Here is a 12465-nt window from a genome sequence, read left to right as displayed (position 1 = left end):
GTGTGTGTGTGTGTGTGTGTGTGTGTGTGTGTGTGTGTGTGTGTGTGACTGACCAATAAGAGTCCTGTATCCGTTATCCAGACACATCAATGGACCTCCAGAGTCGCCCTGAAAAAAACATGTTCAAACTATATTAACAAAAACAACAATAAACAATACACCAGGACCAGGAAGCAGGATCAGTAAGGTAACTTCAGAGTAGAACCGTTCAGGGAACCAGATAACCATGACTGTCTAGGTGGTGGTTCTAGGTCTAGGTTTAGGTCTAGGTGGCCCAGGTGAGTCCAGGTGGTCTAGGTTACCTGACAGGAGTCCACCCCCCCCTCCAGGTACCCGGCACACAGCATGCTGGAGGTGATGTTGTACTCAGGTAACTGAAGCTGACACTGATCCTGAACCAGCAGAGGAACCTCAGCCTCCTGGAGAACATCTAGGAGAGAACCTGAGAGAGACAGACAGGTGGAGAGGGAGAAACAGACAGGTGGAGAGATAAACAGACAGGTGGACAGGGAGACAGACAGGTGGTGAGAGAAACAGACAGGTGGAGAGAGAGACAGACAGGTGGAGAGAGAAACAGACAGGTGGAGAGGGAGACAGACAGGTGGACAGGGAGACAGACAGGTGGTGAGAGAGACAGACAGGTGGAGAGAGAAACAGACAGGTGGAGAGGGATACAGACAGGTGGAGAGAGACAGACAGGTGGAGAGAGAAACAGACAGGTGGACAGGGAGACAGACAGGTGGTGAGGGAGACAGACAGGTGGAGAGAGAAACAGACAGGTGGAGAGAGAAACAGACAGGTGGAGAGGGATACAGACAGGTGGAGAGAGAAACAGACAGGTGGAGAGGGATACAGACAGGTGGAGAGAGACAGACAGGTGGTGAGAGAAACAGACAGGTGGTGAGAGAAACAGACAGGTGGACAGGGAGACAGACAGGTGGTGAGGGAGACAGACAGGTGGAGAGAGAAACAGACAGGTGGAGAGGGATACAGACAGGTGGACAGGGAGACAGACAGGTGGACAGGGAGACAGACAGGTGGTGAGAGAAACAGACAGGTGGAGAGAGAGACAGACAGGTGGTGAGGGAGACAGACAGGTGGAGAGAGAGACAGACAGGAGAGACTGTATATGTAGTATGTAGTATTTATACTATATATAGTATAGTATGTATAGTATATATACTATATATAGTATGTATCCTGTAATTGTATTTACTGTATAGTGTGTGGAGTATCTATGGTACACATACTATATATACTCTACTACTATATAGTAGTAGATTAAAGATACTATGTGTAATATGTATAGTATATAAAGCATGTGTAGTATGTGTAGTGTATATAGTATAGAAGAGTATACATAGTGTGTATTATTTATAGTATTTTATAATAACCTTGCTCAGCGTCTCGACCCCATCCAGCGATCAAACATCTGGTTCCAGCTGTGAAGTCCTGACCTTCAGCAGGTAAACAGAGCGGCTGGATGAGCTCTGTAAAACATTATTATTATTATTATTAATATTATATTAATTTATTATTGTATCATTATGATATTATTTTTATTTGTATAATTATATTATTATTATGCTTATATTATTATTGAATTAGTGTTGTTACTGACGAGTGAAGCTGATTGGTTGTTAATATATAAATTTATTCGTGTTGTTACTGACGAGTGAAGCTGATTGGTTGTTAATATATAAATTTATTCGTGTTGTTACTGACGAGTGAAGCTGATTGGTTCATCCAGGTGCATCATGACGATGTCGGCCTGTTTGGTTCGTCTGTTGTATTTTCTGTTGAAGACGATCCGATCGACTCGTCGGGTCTGAACCTCTAAAGAGTTTCTGTCACTTTGAGAGTGAAGACCGAAAACAGCCGACCACGAATCAAGATGGACGTTCTTCCTGTGGAACAAAACATGGACAGAAAATAGAAAAATAAAAAAGTAAAATGTGTTTATTTACATTCAAGGTGAAAATAAGACTTAATTTGTCATCAGTTACTTTTTTCATTTAAGTAGAACTTTAAGCTTCAGTTTCAGGTTTTACTTAAATGTGTAGCATTCATAAAATACATGAAAATATAATCAAAACAGCAGTATTCCCTTTACACAGCAGCAGTTATAACACAGTTATAATGATTCTGATCATAGATATTCAGCCGGTGTTCACAACTTTATCTTCATGTGTGTAAGAGATGATATTTAAATATACTTCTTGAAAACTGCAAACCTATCTACGTCATGTTTTTATGTTTGTTAAATTCTCAGTAGCGATAACTAAATGATGCTTATTATACATATTACAAACAAAACACTTTAAAAACTCTAAAAAAATAATTTAAATTAAAGCTGCAAGCAGCATTGATCGGGCCCTCGCAACTTCACGCGCGTCGAGGGTACTGGCATGTCTCTGGTTGATGCGGCCGTGCATTTCTGTGACCATGTCACTCTGCGTGCACGAGTTAGATGATATTTCCTGCGTAGACCAGCAGCGTAGCAAGATCATGTTGCCAGGTCTTCAGCCTAAAATGTTTTGAGTGTACCTCCGATACAATCATAAATATAAGCCTGTTAAGATCATTAAGAAAATGAATGTGTGTGAATGTGCTTCAGTGTTTGTAACATAACAGACTGTCAGTTTACTGGGATGGGGTTCAACTCCCTGCAGTGTCCTGCTGATTGTATTTGGACTTACATGAAAGTTAACAAAACAGTAGTGCCATTTGCTGTTACTTGAACACTTTAATTTAACACTGTTTTCATTTTAAGTTCTTCTGTAACTTTAGATTGTTGTGTGAAGGATTCATTGTAACGTTTAACCTGATTGTCATGAAGAAGCTCTGGACAGATCATTTATACTAATGCCCACTGACATGGTTTGAAAATGCACTGTTATCTAACGTTTGCTCTCCAAGCATCTTAGTTTGCACATATTTAGATCAGAGAAGTCTTTTTCTCATGGTGTGCCCACAAATGCGATAATAATGTGTTAACTAGCCTAGTACTAATAAATATATAATATATATATTTTTATTATTTATATAAATTAATAAAGTATTGTTCTCTCACCCGTAAACACAATGTGCAGCGGTCAGCAGCCAGTCTCGATCAATCAGTGAAGCTCCACACACGTGACCCCCCTTCCACTGCAGAGAGACTATCCATGGCCACGCCCCCTTCACAGCGTCGACCCCCCCGACCACTCTGACGTCACCTGACAGGTATCAACAAACACAAACTACAGTCATGATCCGACCAACCAGAGGAGGTCAGATTCTAACTGATAGGAGTCTGTTACCTTCACCGGGTTTCCTCTCTGCTGATTGGTCCATCTCCTTCGTCTCATTAGTGACATAACGAGTACCACAAGCTAAAACAACACAGAGTCAATCCTTATAAAAAAAGTTAGTTTCACCTGAAACAGCCTTAAGATGACTTAACTTTAGTGTTTATCAGTGTACTCACGTTGGTTGTCACAGTTCAGAGAAATCACTTCTTCACTGACGCAGGTTTCACTGTAAAAACAACAATCACTCATTATCTTCTATTGGATAAACTCAGGTCTTATGACTCGACTTCACTTCCTGCATCTTATTCTGGATCTGGTTGTAATTCATTCCTGAGGTCTCGTTTTGGTTAGTTGTAGTTGTAGTTGTTGTTGTTGTTCTACTTCTAGTTGTAGTTCTGGTTGTAGTTGTAGTTTTAGTTATTTGCCTTAGGGTTCCATTGCTATCTGGTTGATATTCTAGTTGTGATTCTGGTTCTGGTTCTAGTTTAAGTTCTAGTTCTATTGTAGTTAAGGTCCAGATCTGGTCTTCAGTACCTGATACTGGTATTCAGTGTCCCGTTACTGGTGAGCGTGATGGCTGTAAACGGTGAATCTTGTGGCCGAGCCGGCAGCAGTGTGGTTTTCCCCGACCTGCAGTGTCAGGAACAACAGATAGATCTGAGTCTTTTCTTTGACCCACTAGAGAGTTACCTGTATCCCAGGTACTGACAGGTGAAGTCAGACAGGTGAGAGTTACCTGTATCCCAGGTACTGACAGGTGAAGTCAGACAGGTGAGAGTTACCTGTATCCCAGGTACTGACAGGTGAAGACAGACAGGTGAGAGTTACCTGTATCCCAGGTACTGACAGGTGAAAACAGACAGGTTAGAGTTCCAGGTGTCAGCACACACGGTGAGCAGCAAGGAAACAAGTTGAAACTGAAGACGGCTGGAACTGTTCACCTGCAACACAACTGAAACACACAGACACACGTAATTGTCTAACACACCTGTATTGTGATAATAAACATTAAGGTGAATTAATTGATCGACTTACCACAGTCGCCCTCATCGGAGGCATCGGGACAGTCGACCTCGCCGTCACATAGACCGTTGCCATCGATACAACTTCCTGTCTGACACCTGAACTGACCGACTGCGCACGCAGCTGATCACAAACAATCAACGATCAATAAACAATAATAATAATATAATAATCAATAACACAGACATGTGACCCTGAGCTCACCTGGTGACCCCAGGTTGATCCCTGAGGTGAAGTTGGCTCTGAATCCTCGGCCGTGATCTGATTCGTCCGTAAAGAACCAGACTGTCATCTGATTGGTCGATGAGAACAACTCGTGGGCGGGGCCGGCGCTGCCAGTGAGGACAGCTAGAACAAGTTACCTGTACATTGTTACCTGAAGCAGAACAGTCACCTGTATACACACACACACACCTGGGGAGGAGGAAGCTGAAAAGGATTATGGGTAAAACATAACCTCACCAAGTAAATTGGAGTTTGGCCCCGCCCCATCTCGCACCTCTACGATGTCATAGGTCGCTTCGACATCAAAGTCAAGGAAGTGGAGCTGGATGTTTCGACCCTCACCTGCATGTAGAGTCCACACACCTGCAGCAGCAAAGGATCATGGGTAAGGTGAGGCGAGTTTGAAAACATCAATTTTTCTTTGTTACAACCAGTGAAGATCAGTACAGAGATATAAGTCAAGTATTATAAGTTATTAGTAAAAGTACAGGTATTAGTACATGTAAGAAGTAGTACAACGTTTAAAGTGTACTCACACTGAGCCTCGTTTCCATAGGATTGTGGGTAATTTGGCGAGCTGAAGGTGGAGTTTGGCTCCCAAATGTCAAAGGGTCCTCCACAGTCAGCTGGACCAATCAGAGCAGAGGGAATCAATCACGTTCAATCATGTTCTTCATACGCTCACATTCTGGACCATTTTGTCAAATTGATCGTCTGTGTTGTAGTTTCATTGTATTGATATTCTTTAAGCACAACGTAGAGTGTCTCTGGATCCACGTTTTTTTTTTTTGATCGAGGCTCTTTCCTACCTGTATAGGGGTGTGGTCTGTGTCTTACCTGGTATATGGACGTGGTCTGTATCTTACCTGGTATAGGGGCGTGGTCTGTGTCTTACCTGTATAGGGCCGTGGTGTGTGTCTTACCTGGTATAGGGGGAGGGGTTGCTGGAGGAGGCACATTGGTTGGTTCTGGGGGGGCGGAGCCACAGGGCTCAGACGTCAGTGTGATGTCATCCAGAGCGATATCATTCCTCACCCCTCCTTTCTTCAGCCCTTCAAACACCACCTGCAGAGGTCAGAGGTCAAACTGATTGAGTGATTATTGATCAGCTGACTAACGATCACTTCCTGTTTGACGTCACTGACCGTGGTCTCTTTTGTCAGGTTCAGGGTCACCTGGCCGTAGTTCCAGTTGTCTCCATAGTTCCCGTCTCTTTGGAACACCACTGAAATAGCAGGTTGAGACAGAAAGACTCTGAGACGGTGGACGTCTTCACCAAACATGTGGTACCTGAGGACAGGTGTTCATTTATTGTTTAAATAACTTCTTTCTTTTCTGGCTCGTTTACTTTTTGTCTGTTTTTTTATGTTAACTTGTTAATTGTTCTGTTGTTTTCGTACAATCAGTTTTGTGACTTTCTACACAATAGTTTATTTGGGGACTTTCAGGATTTAGAGTGCATTATAGCACAGAGACAGAACTGGTGAAAATATCTCATGAACTTCTAATTGATCCGACAAATTATTATAATTAGTTTATGTTGCTGTTGTTTACCAAAAGCTCAGACACAGTGGCTGAGTGGGAGGAGTCAGAGGGAGGCTGTGGATCCTGAAGCTCTTCAGCCATTGGCCGGGACTCAGAGGAGTGACCACGTAGAAACCTGAACCAGACACACAACACCATCAAAACTACTGATGCTGCTACAAACAACAACAACAACAACAACAACAACATATAAATATATTGTTTGATGACATCATTATAAAGACTCACCTGAGCCATTACTCAGCGTGTGGTCGACACTTGGGCCGCTTAGTGGAGGGAATGTGGAGCCGCTGGTTCGAATCCAGTCTCCATCATCATCATAGTCCTGCTGCTGCCTCCAGAAACACATGCCCTGCTCAAAGGTACAGGTCAGCTTCTCCTCGTCTGAACACACACACACACACACACACACACACACACACACAGCTCAGGTACAGTACCACACTTTACAGTTATACATATTAAATATAATAATAATAAAATGTTACTGGAGAGGTCAGAGAGGTTGGCTGCTCTGTAGGTGGCGTTGAACCCTGACAGATTGTTAAAGTCATCAGAGATAAACTCCACCGTTGATTGGTCGGTCAGCAACCATACGGTCCCAAGAGGGGCGGAGCCTGAGAGCTCAGCTGTCAATCATATGAGAAGATGTGTGGTCAGGTTGTAAAAACTGATCCATAAACACACACACTGTTGTCCTCTGTGTTTGTGTGTGTGAGTGTGTGTGTGTGTGTATGTGTATGTGTATGTGTATGTATATGTGTGTTTACCTGTCAGATATTTCTCTGCGCCGATGTTTTCATAAAGTTTCAGAACGTCGATATTTTCTTCTGTTTCAAAATGGTGGAAGTTGATCTGAACAGAAAACCCTGGATCGACTCTGAAAACATTGTTTTACTGTCAACAACCCGCTTTTATTGTGAAAGTCTGTGCAGTGTGTGTGTAGGTGTGTGTGTGTGATCTCATGTTTTACCTGACGATCCAGCGACAAAAGCTGTTGTTTTTGTACGTTTCTGAGACGTCTGATGAACTGAAGGAACCAATCAGATCGCTCAGAACGAACTGTCCGTCACACGCCGTCACTATAGATAGATACATTTTGATAACTTAATAAACTAACCTTTTATACAAACTAGGTTTTATATATATACTGTATATACTGTATATATTTATATCATCATCATCTTCATCACTGACCACAGCGAGCTGCGTCTTCATCAGAGTCATCATCACAGTCATGGACTCCGTCACAGAGCTGATCGATCAGAACACACGTTGATCGATCGTCACATGACGTCTGGTGAGGAGGACACTTTACTGAGAAGTTTAATAAAACACGTATATTAGAAAACAGACTTCATACCAGAAAATACAATGAAACTCATCTCATTACAACATTTAGAATTAATGTAATTTCACAAATGTATTGATATTAATCTTTTTTCTTTCAAATCAAAGTCATCAATAAAACAAGAAAAATATAAATGTTAAGAGTAGACCCATATAATAAAATCTAAACAATATAAAATAACTAACTTATATGTTTGATTCAAAGAAATCAGATTTTCCTGATTGTGATCTTGGTCATGAATAGAAGATCTTTGACAGAACAGTTTGTGTTCTGGTTATAAGTGAAGTTTAAAAAAAACTTTGAAGTTTAAAGAAACTTCAGAGACATTAAAGGTAATTCAAAGAGAATTTAAAAATACTTGAAAGAAAGTTTAGAGAGAGTAAAAAGAGACATTTAAAGTTAGTCTGTCGAGAGTTTAAATAGAGTTCAAAGAGTTTAAATAGATTTTCTCACCTGTTGTAGGTGAGACGCTTGTCGGAGCAGCTGTTAAACGTTTCAAGATTATTTAAATATTTTAAATAGAGGTCAAAGAAATTTTAACGAAAAGTTTAAAGAGGCCTTAAAGGGAGCTTAAAACCAACATAATTAAAAAATAGTTCTAACATCGTTTTAATAGAGATCAAAGAAACTCCAGGTAAAGTTAAAATAGAGTCCAAAGAAAGTTTAAAGAGAGTTCAAAGATATTTTCTCACCTGTTGTAGGTAAGATGCTCGTTGGAGCAACTGTTGTTAAATGATTTAATTATATTTTTAAAAAGTTCAAAGAAACAAAGTTCACAAAAGTTTAAAGAGGGTTTAAAGGAGCTTAAATACAGGACCAACATAATTTAAAAAGAGTTCTAACATAATTTCATTAGAGAGCAAAGCAAGTTCAGGTAAAGTTGTTAGGAGTTCAAATCTAGTCCAAAGAAAGTTTAAAGAGTTTGAAGAACCTTTAGAGGGACATTGAAGGGAATTTAATTTAAAGTCTTAAAATAATTTGAAGAGAGTTTAATGTAAGTTCAAAGTTCAAGTTAGTTTCAAGACACATTTAAAGTTAGTTCAAAGAGAGATTTAAAATTAGTTCAAAGAGACATTTAAAATTAGTTCAAAGAGACATTTAAAATTAGTTCAAAGAGACATTTAAAATTAGTTCAAAGAGACATTGAAAGTTAGTTCAAAGAGACATTGAAAGTTAGTTTAAAGAGACATTTAAAGTTAGGTCAAAGAGACATTGAAAGTTAGGTCAAAGAGACATTTAAAGTTAGGTCAAAGAGACATTTGAAGTTAGTTCAAAGAGACATTTAAAGTTAGTTYAAAGAGACATTKAAAGTTAGTTCAAAGAGACATTGAAAGTTAGTTYMAAAGAGACRTTTKAAGTTAGTTCAAAGAGACATTTRAAGTTAGTTCAAAGAGASATTKAAAGTTAGTTCAAAGAGASATTTAAAGTTAGTTCAAAGAGASATTKAAAGTTAGTTCAGAGACAATGAAAGATAGTTTAAAGAGACATTTAAAGTTAGTTSAAAGAGACATTTRAAGTTAGTTCAGAGACAWTKAAAGTTAGTTSAAAGASACATTTAAAGTTAKTTKAAAGAGACATTTAAAGTTAGTTCAAAGAGACATTGAAAGTTAGTTCAAAGAGACATTGAAAGTTAGTTCAAAGAGACATTGAAAGTTAGTTCAAAGAGACATTGAAAGTTAGTTCAGAGACATTTAAAGTTAGTTCAGAGACATTGAAAATTAGTTCAGAGACATTGAAAATTAGTTTAAAGAGACATTTAAAGTTAGTTTAAAGAGACATTTAAAGTTAGTTCAAAGAGACATTGAAAGTTAGTTCAAAGAGACATTTAAAGTTAGTTCAAAGAGACATTTAAAGTTAGTTCAAAGAGACATTTAAAGTTAGTTCAAAGAGACATTTAAAGTTAGTTCAAAGAGACATTGAAAGTAAATCTATAGAGTTTAAATAGAGTTTAAAGATTTTAAATTGATTTTCTCACCTGTTGTAGTTGTAATGCTTGTAGGAGCAGCTGTTAAAAGTTTCAAGATTATTATGAAGATAATTTTAATAGAGTTAGTACATTTTTTAAAAACAATTTCAATACAATTTGATAGAGTTTAAATAGAGTTTAAAGAAAGTTTAAATAGATTTTCTCACCAGGTGGTGAGACAGTTGTCGGAGCAGCTGTCTCGTCTTGTTTCTCTGAAGGAACAAATATGAGTCAAAAAAAACTTATAATATGATCTAATCTGACCTCACAATGACCTCACACTCACCTGTGATATGAATGCTGTTTCTGTCGATCACCAATCCTTTATCCCCGCCCTCCTGAAGCCCCGCCCCCAGCTGCTGCTCTGTCTCCTTCACATCGATCAGCTGATTGAACCAAACATCAAAGTTCACCACCACACTGCCCCGGCTGAGGAGAAACAATCAATAAAGATTGAAACATCAACTGATCAATACATTTATCCAAACTTTAATTTGATTTCATCTGTCAGAATCATCATCTGTTTGCCTGTATGAATATAAATATAAATACCTATATATATATATATATAATATATATAAATATCTGACCTGAAGTATAAAACGTGACACGACTTGAACTCCAGTCTGATGTCACTGTGACCGAACGCCTCCGATACCTGACGACCAATCAGAAAACAGACTGACATCAGGTGACTTAACAAAGAACTCAAAGACAGATTATGACATCATTCACACCTGATGTCACTGACACCTGACGTCATCAGTTAACACAGTTACCTGTTAAAGCTAAACACCGGTGACCTCTATGGCCGACACTATAATACTATTATACTACCACAGATTTAAATGTGAATAAACTCATACCTCTGAGTCTAAGTAGCTGTTCTTCATAATGTCTAAATTGGTGTGTACTTTATAGTGTCTCTACTTAGTGTGTACTTTATAGTGTATATACTTGGTGTGTACTTTATAGTGTATGTATTGGTGCATACTTAATAGTGTATATACTTTGTGTGTACTTTCTAGTGTTTATACCTATTGTGTACTTTATAGTGTCTCTACTTAGTGTGTCCTTTCTATTTTCTATATTTAGTGTGTACTCTATAGTACAGCAGGGGTCTTCAACGTTTTTTAGGCCAAGGACCCCCAAACTGATAGAGAGATGGAGCAGGGACCCCCGACTATATATATTGTATAAAAATGTGTTTTATATTAAACTGGGCCTAGTACCATGTACAAACATACCTCTTTATTGTGCATTCAATATTAAGCTATTCAAATAATACATAGGTCCATATATTCATGTCTTTATTTTAAACATGTGCAAGGTACAGTGAGTATGGAGGCCGTGCCACTGACATCTATAAACACACCTTGTCAGCTGATACCAATATCAACATTGTCTGTCAATTGCATGATAATCATCATACAAGCTATTCAAACTGATGTTTTCATTTTAAACATGAATGTGGAAATGAAAATGAGTGATGGCCTATTAGTGCCACTGCCATGCATAAACATACCTGTTATCTTGCATACAATACTGAACTATTACAATAATGGGCACATTCATGTTTGGAAAAAATATATATAAAAAAAAAAAAGAAAAACAATTGTCTAATCATCCAAAAATTTCGCAGACCCCCTGTTGAAGACCTCTGCTCTACAGTGTGTATAATTAGTGTGTACTTTAGACTGCCTATTTTGGTGGGTACTTTATAGTATATATACTTAATGTGTACTTCCTAGTGTCTACACTTAAGGTGTACTATATTGTGTCTATATTTAGTGTGTATTTTATAGTGTCTACATTTAATGTGTACTTTTTAGTGTGTATTTCATATTGTCTAACCTATTGTGTACTTGGCTATACTCAGCATGTACTTAATGTGTATTTATTAATGTCAAATTATTACACATGCATACACTGATCAATACTAACCCTCTCCCTTTGCTGTCTTTCACAATAAAAGCTGATGATGTAAGCAGTTGCTTGATGTTAAACCTACCTGTTATTTTCAAAATAAAAGCCCATGATCTCACCAGCTGTTGGATGTCGTAAGCCAAAGATTTAAACTGCAGACTGCTGGAGTTCTTCAGCTCTTCAGAGAAAACAGCTCCTTCTATGATCGACATCCGACCGCTGAGCACTGTTGGTTCACCTCAACACACAAACAGCAGCAACACAGTGATCAGTAATATCCTCTGACACCTGATCGGTTATTAAAGATTATTAAAACCATGTTTACCTTCAGTCTCCAGGCTGATCCATGAAACTACAATCAGTCCGACACAACAGGTGAGAAGAAGTAAAGACACGATGGAGAGGAGAAACTCCAGAGACGACAGAGCTCGCTTCATACTGACAACTGTAATCAATCAATCAATCAATATATCAATCAATCAATATATCAATCAATATATCAATCAATCAATATAGCAATCAATCAATCTTCAGCTTCTTGTTAACATGAAGAATCAGACTCACCTGTGTCTCCTGCTGCAGACTTAGTTCACCTATTAATGACTGATCGTCTTTTATTGAGCTGAAGATGACTAATGGCTCATAATCAATACAGCAGATAATAATGACGATAATAATGATAATCATTAACAATGTTAGACAGTCAGAGAAGAACTGCTGACACTGTTAATACTGCAAAATATAAAACCTTTAAAATACTGCAACAACAAATAAAAACTCATATTATTTAGAATATTAAAACACAAGGATATTAGGTTAATAATAATTATATGAATAAAGTATTGACTATAATATATAACGTGTGTATTTAAATGTATAAATTATAAATTATTAAATAACTCAGTTAATAAATTAATCCGTTAACTTTATCTTTTAAATCACAATAACTTATGAAATCTTTAAACATGAATAATGTGACATTAACAAGCTTTACCTTCATGAACTACTTCCTGTTGTGTTTCTTCTTTATCAGAGTGTGAAGTCCAGCAGCAGTAAACCTGTCATCAGGTAATCTACTTCATGAGGCTCCGCCCCTAAACTCACCTGACAGGTCGGCCCTCATTATACTATATATA

At 38.3% G+C, this 12465-nt stretch overlaps 1 protein-coding gene across 1 annotated transcript; it reads right to left on the bottom strand.

Annotated features, from left to right (window-relative positions):
• Positions 1–45: 45 nt before the first annotated feature.
• tmprss15 (transmembrane serine protease 15) lies at positions 46–12352 on the bottom strand (the record flags this gene model as incomplete). Its single annotated transcript, XM_031839129.1, has 29 exons — positions 12324–12352; positions 11655–11774; positions 11449–11567; positions 9994–10061; positions 9690–9832; positions 9571–9615; positions 9413–9442; positions 7891–7920; positions 7284–7403; positions 7060–7168; positions 6857–6966; positions 6575–6715; positions 6315–6470; positions 6096–6201; positions 5687–5831; positions 5465–5606; positions 5078–5167; positions 4779–4904; positions 4521–4664; positions 4329–4439; positions 4122–4245; positions 3828–3923; positions 3470–3519; positions 3303–3374; positions 3074–3218; positions 1726–1907; positions 1395–1490; positions 303–442; positions 46–108 (listed from the first exon to the last, which is right to left on the bottom strand). Coding segments are annotated over exons 2-29 (3015 nt in total), but the record flags the coding sequence as incomplete, so codon positions are not given.
• Between the last annotated feature and the right edge of the window lie 113 nt (positions 12353–12465).

This window comes from Anarrhichthys ocellatus, unplaced genomic scaffold (assembly GCF_004355925.1).
Source record: "Anarrhichthys ocellatus isolate YVR2014 unplaced genomic scaffold, GSC_Weel_1.0 scaffold1310, whole genome shotgun sequence".
NCBI classification, from domain to species: Eukaryota; Metazoa; Chordata; class Actinopteri; order Perciformes; family Anarhichadidae; genus Anarrhichthys; species Anarrhichthys ocellatus.
This window is presented reverse-complemented; position numbering and strand designations above follow the sequence as displayed.